Genomic DNA, 16,493 nt, shown 5'->3' on the forward strand with positions numbered 1-16,493 from the left:
TATAATGATCCAGCTTTATCCTAAGGATCTTTAAAGTCTGATGTGATCATTCATAAATTCATTATCCACAACAAGAGGTTTACTGTAAATCCCCTCTGAAAACTCATTTGCATACACCTCATAGAGCAGTGCTTGGCCCCGAGCTGTCATCTCCGCTAAGACGTCCACTGATCTCAGCCGTAGATTAGAGTCTGTTTCAGAAATAATAAGCAGACGATTTGACCAAAGTTAAGGGTGAGAGGTGAAGCTGATGACTAATGGCAGAAATATTCCCAGTCACCCAGTAATGATCCCTCACATTAAATATATTAACTGTCTGATTCTCAACATGTATCCAAGCTTTAAAGCATTTAAATAAGAGTCCACAGACTGACTGTACTAAACCATTTCACAACATTTCTCAAGCTATTAATGTGTCAGCTCCATCAATCACTTCCTAAGCCATTCCCCTGACAATAACATTTGGTAGAGGGTTTTATTTAAGGTGTCTTAGAGGAGCAGAAGTTGATCCATTTTTAATATAGCTGGACTCGGTGAGAATCTAACATGGCCGTGTTGTGCCTCACTCTGCACATTGAGCCAGCAGCAACCGTGGGGATTTACACGACATGACATTAGATTAAAAAGTGGGTTGTTGTCGCAGCACAGAAGAGAAACAGAATATGAGGGTGATGTAACACTTTAATTAGAGGAGTCAAACACTGATGATCCACAGGAATGCGACAACATAAAGCGGCACCATTAGAAAGTGTTAAAAGCTGCATAAAGGTTAGCAACATCTGCACTTTTGTTTCCATCTGCATGAACTCACAGCCTGTTTTCCTACCTGCAGCAGCTGGTTTCAAGGCGACTTTCCTTGGCAACGCCCCCTGCGGAGTGTACAAGTACAAACTGCCCAAAGCCATTCGGACAGAGAACTCAATCGGGACAAAAGTATTCTTCTTCAAAGCCATCCTGGCAGATGGTGCCCCTCCCAAAACCAAAAAAGCTCCTTTTCTGTGGGTGAAGAAGAGTGAACTGCAGAAATACCTCAAACCAGCGTACATGATGAAGGTCGAACGCTTCATCCTAGACTTGTGACACTTAAAGTTATACAGGGACATTGACTTACATTTATGAGCCCCAGAAAGTTACCTTTATTGCTTATCTGTCATCTTGTATCTCAGAATATCTTGTGACATGTCTGTATATTTCATTCTACAAATAAAGTGTTTTTTCACACTTGAACCAAAGTAATATCTACTTGATTGTAATGTTGTCCTGAGACTGTGATATTTTTGTCTGTTAGGAGTATCTGCCTGGGACAAGTTTCAAAAGGTTTAGGGTAGATGTTACTTAAGTTAATTTTCACTAGATATACTACCTGATCAGGTATGTCATGGGAATGGAGGTGCTAAGTGGCAATTTACTGAAAAAGTAATGTAAATTTACAAGCATGGAAACGGACGCTAAGTGTGTGATATTGGCTGTCTTCAAGGTTCCACCTCGCTGCACACTAGCATCATCTGTGCCTACACATCATGCCATCACCAACAATGTTTTTTTCCTTGTACTGGTCATTCTCATAAAAGTAAATCATGTATGCCCCAGACAAATCTGAACGTGTTTTCTGGCAGAACATGGTGAGATGTCCTGGATTGGCTCATTTTGTGCACAAAGAAATGCTCTTAAGAACGGACCTAAACATAGACCAATGAGATGAAGATATCCTTTTCTTGGTTTGATTCCTGCCCTACAGATCACAACCCTCTAACCATCCCTCTAAGTAATACTATGAAATCAAGGCAAAAATGAAACTTAGGGGAAAAAAACAATAAAAAAAAAAGCTTGAAAGTAACACCTGAAAGCAACTTTCAAAACAAAGTGCAATTCTTCAATGCTGATGCAAGTATTAAAATGAGGGCTATGATCTACCCACAGTGTCCTCCCTCAAGTACTATATCAGCCAATAGTAGGCCTCCAGAGATGATGTGTCATATCATTTATCACAGCTTGATAGCCTACACAGCTACAGACGGTCCTAATTAAGATTGCCCCGTCATTCAATATGAAGAAGAGGATAGACACGGATTTCGTGGGTGCTGCAGGGAATATTTAGAGCCCAAACATTTGTCTAATAAATAAGCATGAATGCAGTAGAAGACTTGGTAGAAAGTATTTAATTTTCACACTGCCACAAAGTTTGTCAAAGAAGCAAGAAAATCTCACATGGGGCCCATTCCTTTTTTTCAGCAATGTGTTTATTATTTTTAAACTTGAATATAAAATACGATTTCATACAACCACTAAATCTTTTGGAGCAAATGTAATTATCCCCGCTACAAATACACAGACATGCATGCACACATAGTGCTGTGCAAATGTAGACAGGTGTGTGGAAAAAAATAAATGGAGTTCAAGAAGGACATTTATCTCAAACAGTCTCAAACCAATAATTTCTTCCAACCATTGGGTGAAATTTTCAACTTTAGAAGTGTTGTTTGCTTGGTTGCTAAATCCTTTCAATGCAAGCTTGCCTCCTTTTCTAGTTTAGAGCTTTCTCAATAACACAGTTTGGATTTTTTTTCTTTCAAAATTCATCCCAAAACACACTCGTGGGATTCAGTCTTGTGCAGAAAGTTTTGAACGTGAGAGCAGAAGTAATGCTGAAACACATCTGAGCTATTTAAGTCCAGAGGGTTATAAATTAATTAAAATTAATTTATCAATAGTGTGAACATGTGCCCCATGCATATTTAAAGAGGTGACTTCTCTAGACAAAAGACACAAAAGAGGACAGAAGATTAAATCATGCATGCATGTGTGTTGACTCATTAGTGAGAGTATTAAATGAGATTTTTTTTAATCAGCAAGAGAACAAATATTTGAAAAAGAGAGCAAAACAGGAGCTTTTCTTTAATATATTCCTTTACAACAGGGGTGTGTAACTCCAGTCCTCGAGAGCTACTGTCCTGCAGATTTTAGATGCATCCCTACTCCAACACAGCTGAATCAAATGACTGGATTACTTCTTCAGCATGCCATTGAGTCTGGTAAAGGCCTTGTAACAAGCAGTTCGTTTGATTCAGGTGTGTCGGAACAGGGATGCATCTAAAAGCTGCAGGACAGTAGCTCTCGAGGACTGGAGTTGGACATGTCTGCTTTACATAAATGATAACGTTTGCACCACAAAATTTACCAGGATGCACAAACTGAAATGAATTTCCTTGCAGAAGGTTTCTCAGGCGCTCCACTTATGTTTCCACCTAATGTTTAAAAAGAAACCTAAGCCAACTCTTCCAAGTGAAAACTTTCCTTTCATTGAGAATGTCGTCGTAGTCCAAGTAGTCTATGAATTCTTTTTCCATTTGTTTTTATACAGACTACAGTATTAAAATATTTAGACTCATTGTTATTTTCCAATTGTGAATTTTACTACTCACCAACTTCCATCAATCTGGGCAGTGCTATAGCTAAGATTCAGCCTTTGATTATAACATGTAAAACCATTTAAAACATAATTTTAATATTTCATATATTATATATACATATTCATATATACATTATACATACTCACTTAAAGTTTGACTTTAATCAACTTTACCCAGTGCGTATCATAACTTATTCTGTATATAAGCATACTGATATTGAACACTGATATAGGACAATATTCAAATCATGACATTTTTTGCATTGCATCTAGTTTTATTTTAGGTTACGCATGAGTTTAGTTTTAATGGTCAAACCTAAATTTAAGATGCCCCAAACCCCTTAACTGTACAAGTGCTATTTTCAACATTTAGTAGTCACAGTTGACTGTAATTCAATTCCTTCCTCCTTCAAATGGGCAAGACAAACATTCAAGATAGCCACAAAGAAATCTTCCTTGTACAAAACCTGACACTTTGTCATTCACGTGTGTTCAGCTTTCAATTTCAGATAGCCATAATTTCATTTTTGATATCCAGAATGTTCATTCTGACTCATCATTAATGGGAACAAATCTCATTTCAGATATCTACAAAGTTCCACTTGACATTTTACTTCATATATCAAAAACGAAACATTTCTCCAGATATCTGTAATGTAATCTTGAATGTTGATAATAGACAATGACTAGTTAAAATGACATTAAAAGGGAAAACCTAAACTCTGTGAGGGGGCTCTGTTATGCTGTCATGGTTTTGGTTCACCCATCCCCTGAGAGGAAAGGGAAAGGGGCTGCAAATCAATACAAAGTGGTTCAGACTGATTACCTTTATCTTATAATGAAGCATTTCTATCCTGCTGCGAGTGGTTTCCAGGACAACCATACGCTCAGTCATAGATCCACTGATGAATATAAACACGATAAAAGCACATGCTTTGTTCTTCAAAGTCACTAGATCTCAACTCAGCTGAACATCAAGAAATTTTGGATTGATATTATAGACAGCACTCTTCACCATCATCATCATCATCATGAAAACACCACATGAGGGAATATGTTTGGGAAGAATCGTCTTGGAGAATCAGTGCCAAAACTTACTTATGTAGCACATGGAGGTCCAAAACCTTATTAGGACACTTTATGCTGCTCTTTCCTTTAATTCCTCATTTGTCTGTACTTGGTTCCTGTGTCTTTGTGTTCTAGGGATGATGTATTGTTGCAATCCCATTCAAACTAATATTTACATAGTTGTCTTTTTGGTCGTGTCTGCACTGATTGATTAATTTTGGCACTTGAGGCCCTCAGTGTCCCACAGCGTTCTTTTGTCCTGTCTTTGTCACAGATTTGGCGCCATATAAATAAAGTTTTGCCTTCAGAATGGCTTTAATTCTTCATGGCATTGACTCAACAAGATTCTGGAAACACTCCTCAGTGATTTTGATCCTTATTGACATGATAGCGTCACACAGTTGCTGCATTAGTGTCTCCTTCACTACACCCAAAAGGTGGTGCCTTATAAGTACAGGGAACTGTCATCTTCAAATAGCCATCAGAAGATGTGCACACTGTTGTCAGGAAAGGATGGGCATGGCCAATAAAAAATTATGTTTAATTGGTTCTGTGGGGCCCAAAGTGTGTCAAGAAAATGTCCCCCCACACTATTATGTCCCCACCAGCAACCTGAACCATTGATACAAAGCAGGGTGGATCCATGCTTTCTTGTTGTTTATGTCAAATTCTAACTCTACAATCTGAATGTTGCAACAGAAATTAAACTGATCAGAAAGAGCAACTTTTTTTACAATCTTCTCTTATCCATTTTTTAAAAAGCCTGTGCAAACTGTAGCCTTGGTTTTAGGTCTTTAGGTGAAAAGAGTGACAATCAGGTTTGGCCTTCTATTGCTGCAGCCCATCTGCTTCAAGGTTCAGTGCTGTTCTGCATGCCTTCATTGTAACCCTTTCAGCTTGAAGCAGTTTGGGGATTCTCTTTTGACCTCTGACATCAACAAAGCAATGAGAGCATAGAGAAGTGCCTATCCCTAGGTATTTTGTCTCTCTTTTCTTTTTCTTTTCTTTCTTTTTTTGCCGTTCTCTGTAAACTATAGAGATGGTTATGTGGGAAATCCCACAGATCAGCAGGTCCTGAAATACTCAGACCAGTCTTTATGGCACCATCAACCATGCCATGTTCAAAGTCACTTAAATCACCTTTCTTCCCCATTTTTGATACTCAGTTTGAACTTTAACAGGTCATCTCCATGATGTCTCCACTTAAGAAAGTGGCCAGTGAGCGTAATTTGATTAGGCTGGGGTTTTGGTGCCAATCCCATATTATTGAACTGTGAGTAGCTTCTCTCTCAGCTGGGTATCCTAACTTTGTTAGGAAGCTACTGGAGCAATATCACATCAGGTTCTAAGTCCCTTAAGGATTCCACATTCTAAGTTGTAAAAATAAGTGTAAAAGCTGGTGGGAGTGACTTGCAGTTGGCCGTTTTGCAGAGGTGGACACACATTTCCCAACAAAGACAAAATGTTTTGGAAAGATATGATCAAAACACCCACACAACACGAAAAAGCCATGACACAACAGTTTAAATACAACCCAGTGCCCACTCACATCAGTAATTTGTTCTAATGTTCACTTTTACTGCATTCATGGCACCTATTTTTAAAAAAGGGTTTGACATGACACACTAAAGACCTGCTACTGGCTGACTCATGCTGTGTTCAATTCAACTCAGAGGTCACAAATTCCAAAGTTAGACATGCCAAATTTTGAGCTCAAAGCTTTTCATCGCTTATTATGCCAGATGAAAAAATGCAAAAAAAAAAAAAAAAAAAATTAACTGCGAGCAGCTTAATATTAGTCGAGCTACATCAGTAGATTTTATGCATCAACAAAACAGAAGAGATTATATAATAGCTCTAAGAGGCTGTAACACACTGCAAGCACCATATTTGTTTCAGATATGCAGTATTCCTATAAAGCTTAGCAAAAGTTCATGTTTTGCATGTGGATGTTGTCTGCTTTTTGAAAAAGTGCAGATGCATCAAATTGACCTTTAATTATTGGGGTCTGACTTGAAGAGCTGTTTCATTGCAAGTTGAATTGAGCACAGAAACATTACTTAATTACAGGGTATGATTCATAATTTAGTCCTGCTGCGTTCACAGTATTTTTTAGACCTTTTTTTGTCAGGCCCAGCCATCATTCAGAAATTCACTCATATGTTTCATAAATGCTTAAAAACGGGTCCTTGAAAATTGAGCACTGATTTGTGTTGCTGCAGTGTTGAGTGCACTCTTGATGCTGAACTGTGTGGGTCTGAAAGGCCCGCTGGAGATAAACTGATGAGCTTCAGATGCAACCAGGCTGTTCTGTCTAGCAGTAGATGGCAGTATTTGCACATCAGCCTCTGAGATGACTGTGAGAAGCAGTGTAATTAGGCCTGTGTGGTGACCTCAGAGGGGGACTGCAGAGTTTTTCTGATCAGTTTGGCTTCCTCTAACACATACTGAAAATATCCATCATATCAGGCTAATGTTCCTTTGGAATAGCTGGAACAATTCGTCTTAGGTAAGAGCATTCTGATGTTCCCGACCCATTCACTGCCTGCAACCAGCCTGTTCTGTCTATTTGTGTCTACTAGGACGGGATGTTATTAATGTTGTAGACATTGCCATTAGATTTTTCCATCTTTATTTTCAGGATTTGTTGAAAGCCAGCAGCCTGAGCTGTTTGTGAGAGTGCCTGAGTGCTATGTGAACCCGCTCTGACAGTTGAGATGAGGGATGTGAAGGTCAGGGCACGCTAAACAAGGCCTTTTCTAACTGTTGGACAATTCAGTTTGCACACAAAACCTTAGTGTTCTGAAGGACTGACATTAGCCCACTGCTACCCTCAGCCCAGTTGTAGTCATATCAATCACAGGCACAAAAAGAGAAACAGTGGATGCTTTAATCTCTAAGGGGAGTCACATGAAAGATCGTTATGCTTTTTGTATTGAAAAGCCCTTAGAGATCAGGAAAAGCTGACTTGGGAATCAGAAATTGCCAGTCTGAATCCAGAAACCATCAAAGCATTGCTAGTAACCACAGAAATCTTTTAATCACTTATGAGTCATTTTTGTTCCCCAAACAATGTCAAGGTGCCCCCAGACTAAAGCAGTAAACTACCACTTGCTGTTGAGGCAGTCTGGGACATGGATGAACTCTGAATTCAAAACAAGTTGGGAATAAAGGGCCAGCCCATTGGTTTGTAACCATAACCGTAGGACAGAAAACCAGGATGTGCCTTCTCCTTCAATTTTAGAGATCCCCAGCTGTATGGAGATGTAGAAGAACACTTCTAGGGGGCACTTCTTTTATTTTACACTAGCCTGAGTTTGCAAAGTGCTACTGAGCGCAGTGAAAACAGCTGCACGATGTCTTCCATGTTACTGGAGCAATCACTGGAATTAGGGTGATTGCTGAGTTAGGAGGGTCTGGGAGGATCTAACTGAAATGTAGAACAGAGGTGCATTATTTAAAGTGTACAAATAAAAGAATTTCCACCTCGCAGAATCTTTATGGAAGCATAAAAAAGCTTGGGAGCTTCAGGAAAAGGATTTGAATATTGATCAATAATTAATAAATAAAAGGAATGATTAATAATACATCTTCCAACCTCTCACAGGTATTATTAAAAGGGTACTCCAATATGTAACATTGAAGCTGCCAGTATTGTGTTGAGCCCTGTCATGCTATGGACACTGACCCTCTGAGGCTATCATATAAATTTGTAACACTGTTAAGTTGGTAGTGGATACTTTGGGGCCTGCAGGTTATGATGTGGGCCCTTTGTGGGTCCACCTGGTGCATCAAGCAGATGGGGATGAACTAAGAACTGGGGTGTCGAGGGTCACTCAACATTTTTGGCTGTAGTCAGGTTTCTTGAGCCATTCCTGATTAGTCTTTGAAGGGTGAATGGCACGTTGTCCAGCTCGAGGAGAAAGCTGCCGTGTGTATGTGTGGTTGATGAAAAATGTTTAACTGATAGATCAGATCCACATGAATACTGATGACCAATGTTATTCATGTCACCAGATTTCAAACTGATAAACAATGAAGAAAATGATTTTTAACAGTACATTAGGTTTCCCAAAACTTTTATATTCCCACTTGCACATTTTCCTTGCCTGGTTAATAACCATTTTTCTCACCTGCCACACCTCAGTTCGTAGGTTACTTGTTCTAATTTGTAATCTTTAAAACAAATTTTACAATCCTGATCACCAGCATCACTTAAATATTCCTCCAGACACAAAAGAGACATTATATAACTGCTTTCTAAGGAAGTGAGTGTAGTAGTTTCCACATTAGTTAATTGTCTTGTATCGTATGAGACATGCAAACGTCAGAACACCTGGAGAGGCAGAGGTGGAGGATCATAACTTTCCTCCACTAAAGAGTCTCACTTCCTCATCTTGCCAGAGGCGAGTCAACAGTCTTGCTCTTCATCAAGACACAAAGATAGCACTGGGATAACAAAAATCAAAGAAAAGGTCTTGCAGTTTTTCACCACTGGAAACGGAAAAAGAGAAGCAGAAAATGTAGAGGGTGAGGTTCGTATCTCAGAGGTGGCCGATGGCAGCTTTTCAACCCCTGCTGCAGGTTTTGAAACTGCTGCACACAGAGCAGGAGATGTTACTACTGCCGCTACACTGTTATATTCACACTGGCCTCGTTCTGACTGGGGATTTCAAACTGATTCCAAAGCAGCCACTGAATTTTTTAACCTTATTCTTTTGGTCCTTTGAAGTTCAATGCACAGAGCGAAGCACTGCCAGGCTGAGGGGCTCAGATCCATTGGGGTGACCTGGTCTAATAATAGTACACTCACTTGTGGCACTTTCAGGCACTATCAGGGGTAAAAGCCTCCACAAAATGGCATACTTCATCTTCATCTTCAGTGACACCCGTGGCAGATTGGATGTGACATTATGCTTACGTGTTGCAAAACAATACTTATTTAAATAACTGTGGAAAAAAAAAAACATGTGCAGATAAACTGCCAGCAGTTTGGCAGGGCAGTAAAAATGTGCTCACAGCAAATAGCACACAGTCAAACTTCTCCACTCTGACTCGTCAGTGTCATCTCTAGTTATAAACAATGCCTGGCTCCAGAAGACAGCAGCCATCTGCGGAAAACAGAGCAGCTCTGGAGTCAACCTGACTTAGTGAGGATAAAGGGCAGCTTCACATCTCCACTCAAATAGAATAACAGCAACCCTCAGCTGTGTTTACACACTGCTGCCTTTTTTCTATTTTATGCAAATCTCTTGTGACTGAGTGGGATGTAAGCAGACCAGTCATTCACAGCAGCTTACCAAAACATTTGATAAAGAAGCTTATTAAGACTCTTTATTTAACACACAATAAAGGCACAGAAACATGAAGGTAAAGGAGTGTTGCCCTGAGCAGGGCTTCTGGATCTGAGATGGACCACCTTAAGCGCCTTAACCACCACCCTCCTTCATTCCACTCTCCCAGCATGCACCTCTACCAGCACTGCACTGTATTTCTTACCCTTAATCATTAAGTGACAGTCAGCTAAGCACACACTTCTAGCCCCATCCTGCTTTGCCTTTATGCAGCTGCAAACAGTGAATCAGGCGTCTGCTGAGGGAGTTTTTCCTTTTTGTTAACCACCATTAAAGTGCATTCACTCACCACTGCTTACCTAAGCATCTTATTGAGTGGTGCAAGCATAGAAACATATAAAGATAAATAAACTGATTGAACTTATGCATTAGTCCTCCACTGGAGCCAGCCAGGCCACTTACTGCCCTGAGAACAATCCACTATGAACAAGTGCGATAATGTGTAATTTAAAGAAATACACTAAAACTTGAACTAAAAAACCTTCCAGGTGGAGAGAAAAATGACCTGATAACATTTCTTGAAGCCAGTATGAAACGTGGTCAGGGTAAAACAATATCTGACCTTGAAACTAACAAGTGTCAAGGTCCCAGCTTCTTGTTTAGGGTTTGTGAAGTTCTGGTTCCTGTTTTGATTTTATTCTTATTCCTTCTTGTGCTTCCAGCATCCTCCGATTCTACTCTCTGTGTTGTTTATGTGTTTTCATCTTCCTGCACTTCCTGTGCACTCTGTCTTTATCTCCTCTCCTTTGTGATTGCTTTCCCTGCATTAATTGTATCCAACTGGGCCCCGTTCATGCCTGTCTCCCCTCCTGTTATCAGTCCTTTCTGTTATAATAGTTCTGTCTTCTACTTTGTCAAGATGTCTGTTTATTCTCCCTATGTGGGATCTGGATTCCAGGGCCCTGTACTATGAAACAAATTCAACATACCCTGGGTATCTTTTCATTATCTGTGATAATCTTAACATTGGATATCAACTTGATAAGTCAACCCAGGGTTTTCCCTGTGTGTTCCCATTAAAGGGGTGGTGTTAACAGCATCTAACCAATCACAGGCATCAATGAAAATACTGCAGCTAATTTTTCAAAGATACAATAACTATAATATTACAGAAATATGAACAAGTTAAACACACAGACTAAAAGCAACAAAGCAGCAACACTACAAACAAAGGAGTGTGCATTAAAAACGCTTTATAAAAGCTTGAGCTTGAAATGTTTTAGTCAGTAAGATAAGAGACAAGCCACCATATTAATAGTTCAGTGTATTTGAAGCTAGCAAGAAAAGCCAGCAAAAATGCTGACTGTAAGTTGACAGACTTGTCAATATCACAGCTTTCCCATTCAGACAAAGGAGAGACTGGAAGATAATTTAAACAAGAATGTCATTAAATAAATGTTTAAAAGACAGTTTTAAACATTTATTCCTTCAGCTTTAACCTCAGTAATGTTTAATGATCTCAGAGTAGAGAAGAAACTTAAAAACAAACTCAAAACATAGCCTTGGACTAAGCTACATGCTAATTTGAAGTCCACAAGTTCAAAAAGGTGTCCTGTCTTGGGGTAATTACAACCCTTGTGAAACTTGTTTGCAGCCAACCGAAATAAAGGTACATATAAGAATCTATATATATTACTGTTGCTCACTGGGGAAACACAAAGACATTAGATGTTATTAGAAAATGTTGTTAAAAAAATGCCATGGTAACTTATGCCGTGAACATAACCTGCTCTGGAGCAGTTACCATGGCGATCTACGCTGGTAAAAAGTGATTCAACTTCGTCATCCTGAAAACCCAGGGTTAACCCTGAAGTTACCTGGACAAGATGAAATCCTGCTTCGTAGTACAGGCATACTAGTACATTGCTTCCTTATTCCCTGTTTGTTTACCTGTTTGTGGAATTTTATTTTATTTTGTTTTTTTGCTACAGGCCAGTAAAAGCTCATTTTTTACATTTACTTTGCCTGCCTCTTTGTCCTGCATGTGGATCCTCTCATCACCTCATTTCAAATGAGGTGAAAATCCATGAATGAAAATTCATGGAGCTGCACTAAAAGAAGGATGGTAAAAAGGAGACTGGGTTTCAAAGTTTTGATGATGCAGAACCAGTTTAGCAAGCTGGCGTATGATTTAGGGCAGCATGAATCAAGCAGTTTTAGTCTGTGCTTGTAATGTGTCTGATCAGAGGTTGGCGTATTTACACAGTGCAGATTTCTAGCAGCAGCAATATTTATCAGTGTTGGAAAGGTTTAATAAGCTGTTCTAACCAGAACAAAAGACATGGAATTGAAGAGAATTGCTCCTCTTATCCTGTTATCATGCTGCTCATAAACTGTTGATAAATGAAAAAATTGGTTGAACACTTTTTTCCCTTGTTGTGTTTGCAGGCCACAACATGTTTCTAGGGGCCTTCACTGGCCTCCAGGTCACACTTTGAGGACCCTATTTTTCTTTGATCACATTGCATATTCCAACCCTTTACAAATTAAAACGAATTCATCTATTTGTTAATAAAAGAAAAACACTTGCAGGTATAGTTTGATCAGACTTGATTGACAGTGACTTTGGGATTACGTGACATCTCTGTTCTTCTACCTGTAATCCATCCACTTCAAACCAGTGAGTGAAGGCTTAAATCTTTCCTGTGAAAGAAGTGAAGCTGGTCTAACTTTGGCAGAAAATGTCATGTCATAGCTTACAGTATGAAGTTGATTAAGAGAGTATGTAGGAACACCATAAATCTGGACTAAAGGTTTAGACAACCTTGATAAAAGACAAATACTTTAAAGCACTTGTGTCATGAAAATTATGAGATGGCATGCTTTAATTTCCTCTTTTTTCCCATTTTAAACGGTCATTTTTGTCAGGTGTTTGTACTTCAGCTGTCAGACTCAGCTACCGACTGCAGCTCGATTTAGACAATATGAAACGAATGCAGTAAGCACTGTACTTTTTTAACTGCCAGGATGGCAGACTGGGGGAGGAGGAGGAAGAGGTGGGGCAGGGTGTTGTAGACTGTGATGGCTAGAATCTGTGAGCGAGCGGGAGGTGATGTGAGCCATCTGAACCTTTAGTCTACCATCCATCAGAGCCAGAGAGACACCAACAAGGGCAAGCAAACAGAGATAAACAAAGAAATGTATTGTACGGCGACCCATTGCTCTCTCTACGGTCTGTCCTGACGCAGAGATGTGATTTCTCTCCATCCAGTGGCTGGGAAAGCATCTTCATCTCCAATCACACACATGCCGTCAAAGTAGAGTATGCTTTCCTGGATGAAAAGTCGTGGTGTTCTTCAGTGTGGCATAAGTGATTCTGCGGCTTGTCACAGCTTTCATCCCTGAAATAGACCTTTACAGGATTTGATGTATATTTGAATAACACACTGAAGCCCTATCTTCTTTGTTCTGTGTAAATTATATCCCCATTTTGCAATAGTACAAAGCAAATGCATTTTAGAATAGTATTCAATAAAATGAACTGTTTGATACTGGGACAACATAATCTTCCTACGAAAAGAGATTTATATTTTCATATTTTATAATATCAGATTCCAGATCAGGGACTGGAAAGGATCATGCATCCAAACCAAAAAACAGGTTTTTGCTAACATGTGCATCATTTATGTTTAATAATGTTAGCTAGATAGTGTGTAACTGACATTAATCAATGCAACCGCACAGAGATTTCATTCATTTGTAACTCTTATGCCTCTTCCTAGAGTGGCTGAGATTCAACATGAAAGTAACCCGCCTCCCCTAAGAAGCAGAGCAAATATAACCCCAACCAAAATCATGAAAAATACAACTTGTCTCTCTGCATAAAATTAAAAAGAAATGGCAGCTCACCCTACAAATTCCTGAAAGCTAACAAAATCCCTTTTCATACATGCACACCTTTTGTTAATGTGACAGCATCTGATCCTGTCAGGTTTGCACCTGAACATGCACCTTTGTTACTTTTCGCAGTGGAAAATCTCCCCAGGTCAGACCAAGCAACAATTACATATCACTTTCAGCACAATGCAAGTCTGAATGCATGCAGTGACATTAACAGATGGGCATGTACAAGATTACGAATATGCGCGTCCCTTCTGCATCATTATTTGTTCAGCTTACTAAGCCAGCTTTATGAAAAATATACAGGTGGACACAGAAAACACAAATTACACAGGTACCATGATACAGCTGTATCTTTCGCAATAGGAACAGTTGCTTTTCCAGGTGTAAGGAAAATTGTTGGAAAAAATAAAGAATAAATGAATGAAAAGCTACATTTATGAGAGGCATCTGAGTCAACAGGAGGCGGATTGGATGGTGGGTGTAAGAACACAATGATTCTCACACCAGAGGCTGGTGTTTGCAGCCATAGTTCTTTTTACGGTTTGGCTTAGACAATAACAATCAAGGTAATACTGAGGTCATTACAGTTTTGCAAGAAAACATAATTGTTAGTGATCACTGCTGAATCAGTATCTGTGTATTTACACGTATCATTATGTTGATAGTAAACAGAATCTGGCTGCAGTTATGTGTCTTTCCTTTCTCCTACACAAATATTCTTCATTGTAAAAAAGTACAGAGGACACTAGAACTATGAAACAGCTTAAGTAGAAATATGTTTCGGGAAAAGACAAAGTATGTTTTATATTTTAAATTTGGCAAAGTAGCCACTGTGTGCCTTTACGACAGCTTTGCACACTCTAGTCGAAAGTACACAGCTGGAAGTGTGCCGAGGTATTGTTGGCATGGAGCAAAAACACCCCGATGCTGTAATAAGACATAATAGTGGTGCTCAGCTGAGTAAAATGAAAAGCCAGTTGAAAATATTCAATAACTTTAGCTCTACATTTGAAGTTTCTTCAAGTGTAGTTGCAAAAAAAATAAAACTATGTGATGAAACCGCCGCAGGAAAGGAAGACCAAGAGTTTCAGAAGTTAATCAGAATTAGGGGCCTCAGAAATAATTAACACCAACTCAGCCTTCCTAGGGTTCAGCAGGCACATCTCAGCATTCGATGTAGGAAACAGTAAAGAGGTTTGTTTTATGCCTAAGGGTCCAAAAAAGGAAGAGCTCAGCAGGTGGGACCTCTGTGGACAGGGGTTGTTCTGCTGCATCAGATGCTTGAATGATTTGGGATTCACAGAGTTTGGAGGCTAAATCACTTTGTTGTAGGTGTTTGTTGTCTTCCTCAAGCCAGTTCTGAGCAGTTTTTGCAGGGTGTTGGATGCTACTTTAGTCTGTGTCATTGCCAACGATGTTTGGGTGGGTGGTAAATGTCAATGTAAAATCTTTGTTTCTCAGAAGAACATTGCAACACTGCAACTAGGTGCCCAGTGTTGTTCACCTTAACTGTCACTGGTTTTAATGTGGTTCCGGTTCAGTCTCTATAATCATAGATCATATGAGGATCAAAAATAAACATAAATTAGGTTTTCTTCCAGACCATATTTCTTAAGCTATAAAGTGCTTGTTTTTTTAAATGAGGTGAGCTTAATGTTGAAAAATGCAAATGTGCGAACATAAATTTATGAGAACCGATTTAAATGCCACAGAGTTAGTGTACTGTGATGCCTTTCCTCTAGTTGAAGCAATGCATTAAATCATCAGATTAAATGTTTCATATTTCACTTTTGGCTGTTCCTGCTTTGTATAAGTCCAGCTCGAGTGAGTCTGCATGTATCAGGAAAGAGTGAGAGATTGTCGGAATGGAACAGTTGGAGACGGCAGACGCTCCTCCTGCTTCCTCCTGTCCCAGTCTCCACTCTGCAGGAGGAAGCTTTAGTCCTCTACACCTTCGTCTCTCTTTCCTTCTCACCCTCCCTCTTCCCATGCCTTCATCTGAAGCTGTGTTTTTGTCCCTTATTTGCAATACAAATATTGTCTCCTCTGACGTGACTTTGTTAACCCTGCACATGTCATGTCATTTGTCCTTTCATGTATATGTTGCCATTCATGCATCTGAACAACTGTCACTGTAAAATGGATACATATTTGCTAAAATATTAGCATCTTTTCCACTTTCCATTTTTTTCTTCTGTGATTCCTTATTCATTTCTTCCCTCTTATCCCTCTCTGCCTCATCCCCTATACACATACACAGAGATCCGTTCAAACTGTGTCTGGCAGGCAGACCTCCGGCCCGCAGGGCGAGTCCTCCTCCCCTCTTCCGACTGTCTGGATCTGCCGCCTCCTTCGTATTGCCCAGATCCTTCCCCTTCTTCCTGGGAGCTGTCACTCCAAAACAGACTGTAGAGTAGTTTTGGTAGTGTGGGGGTGGCAGTAGAGGATGGATGGACGGATGACAAATGGGGTGTTGGGTTTGGAGGCGGGGTGAGGAAAAAGAGAGTGTGAATGGACAGCAGGAGGTTTAAGGTCACATCCTGCTGTTCGGTAAAGATGGCATCGTGTCAGGGAGGATGACCCCTTTCGCTGACTTCCTCCATCACATCATCCGCTCACAGCACATGTCCTCCTCCCCTTTTCCAGCCTGCAGGCCCTTTGATTGGCTGGTCGGGTTAGTGGTTCACTACCACCCACCAGCTGGATGAGTGTCATCTCACACCCAGGTCACTGGTAGCATATGGAAAGAAGGCTGGAACAAGTTCATGGGTTCGGTGCTGTATAATAGTGTATAACGAGAGGAGGAGACGGCAGTTGAT

At 39.9% G+C, this 16,493-nt stretch overlaps 1 protein-coding gene across 2 annotated transcripts in view; it reads left to right on the top strand.

Annotated features, from left to right (window-relative positions):
• The window catches only part of mrpl46 (mitochondrial ribosomal protein L46), a 6,589-nt gene extending 5,471 nt beyond the window's left edge, over positions 1-1,118 (top strand). Inside the window, exon 4 of one of the 2 annotated variants that reach the window (XM_085351910.1) lies at positions 833-1,118. In XM_085351910.1, the coding sequence (XP_085208036.1) occupies positions 833-1,080 (248 nt within the window). In that variant the 3' untranslated portion in view covers positions 1,081-1,118. The remainder of the gene's footprint in view (positions 1-832) is intronic. The other variant, XM_085351917.1, reaches the window with a different exon arrangement.
• The last annotated feature ends 15,375 nt before the right edge of the window (positions 1,119-16,493 follow it).

The sequence above is a fragment of the Diplotaxodon limnothrissa genome, linkage group LG1 (assembly GCF_057381915.1).
Source record: "Diplotaxodon limnothrissa isolate DT_005_m linkage group LG1, D_limnothrissa_male_GT1.1, whole genome shotgun sequence".
Classification (NCBI taxonomy): domain Eukaryota; kingdom Metazoa; phylum Chordata; class Actinopteri; order Cichliformes; family Cichlidae; genus Diplotaxodon; species Diplotaxodon limnothrissa.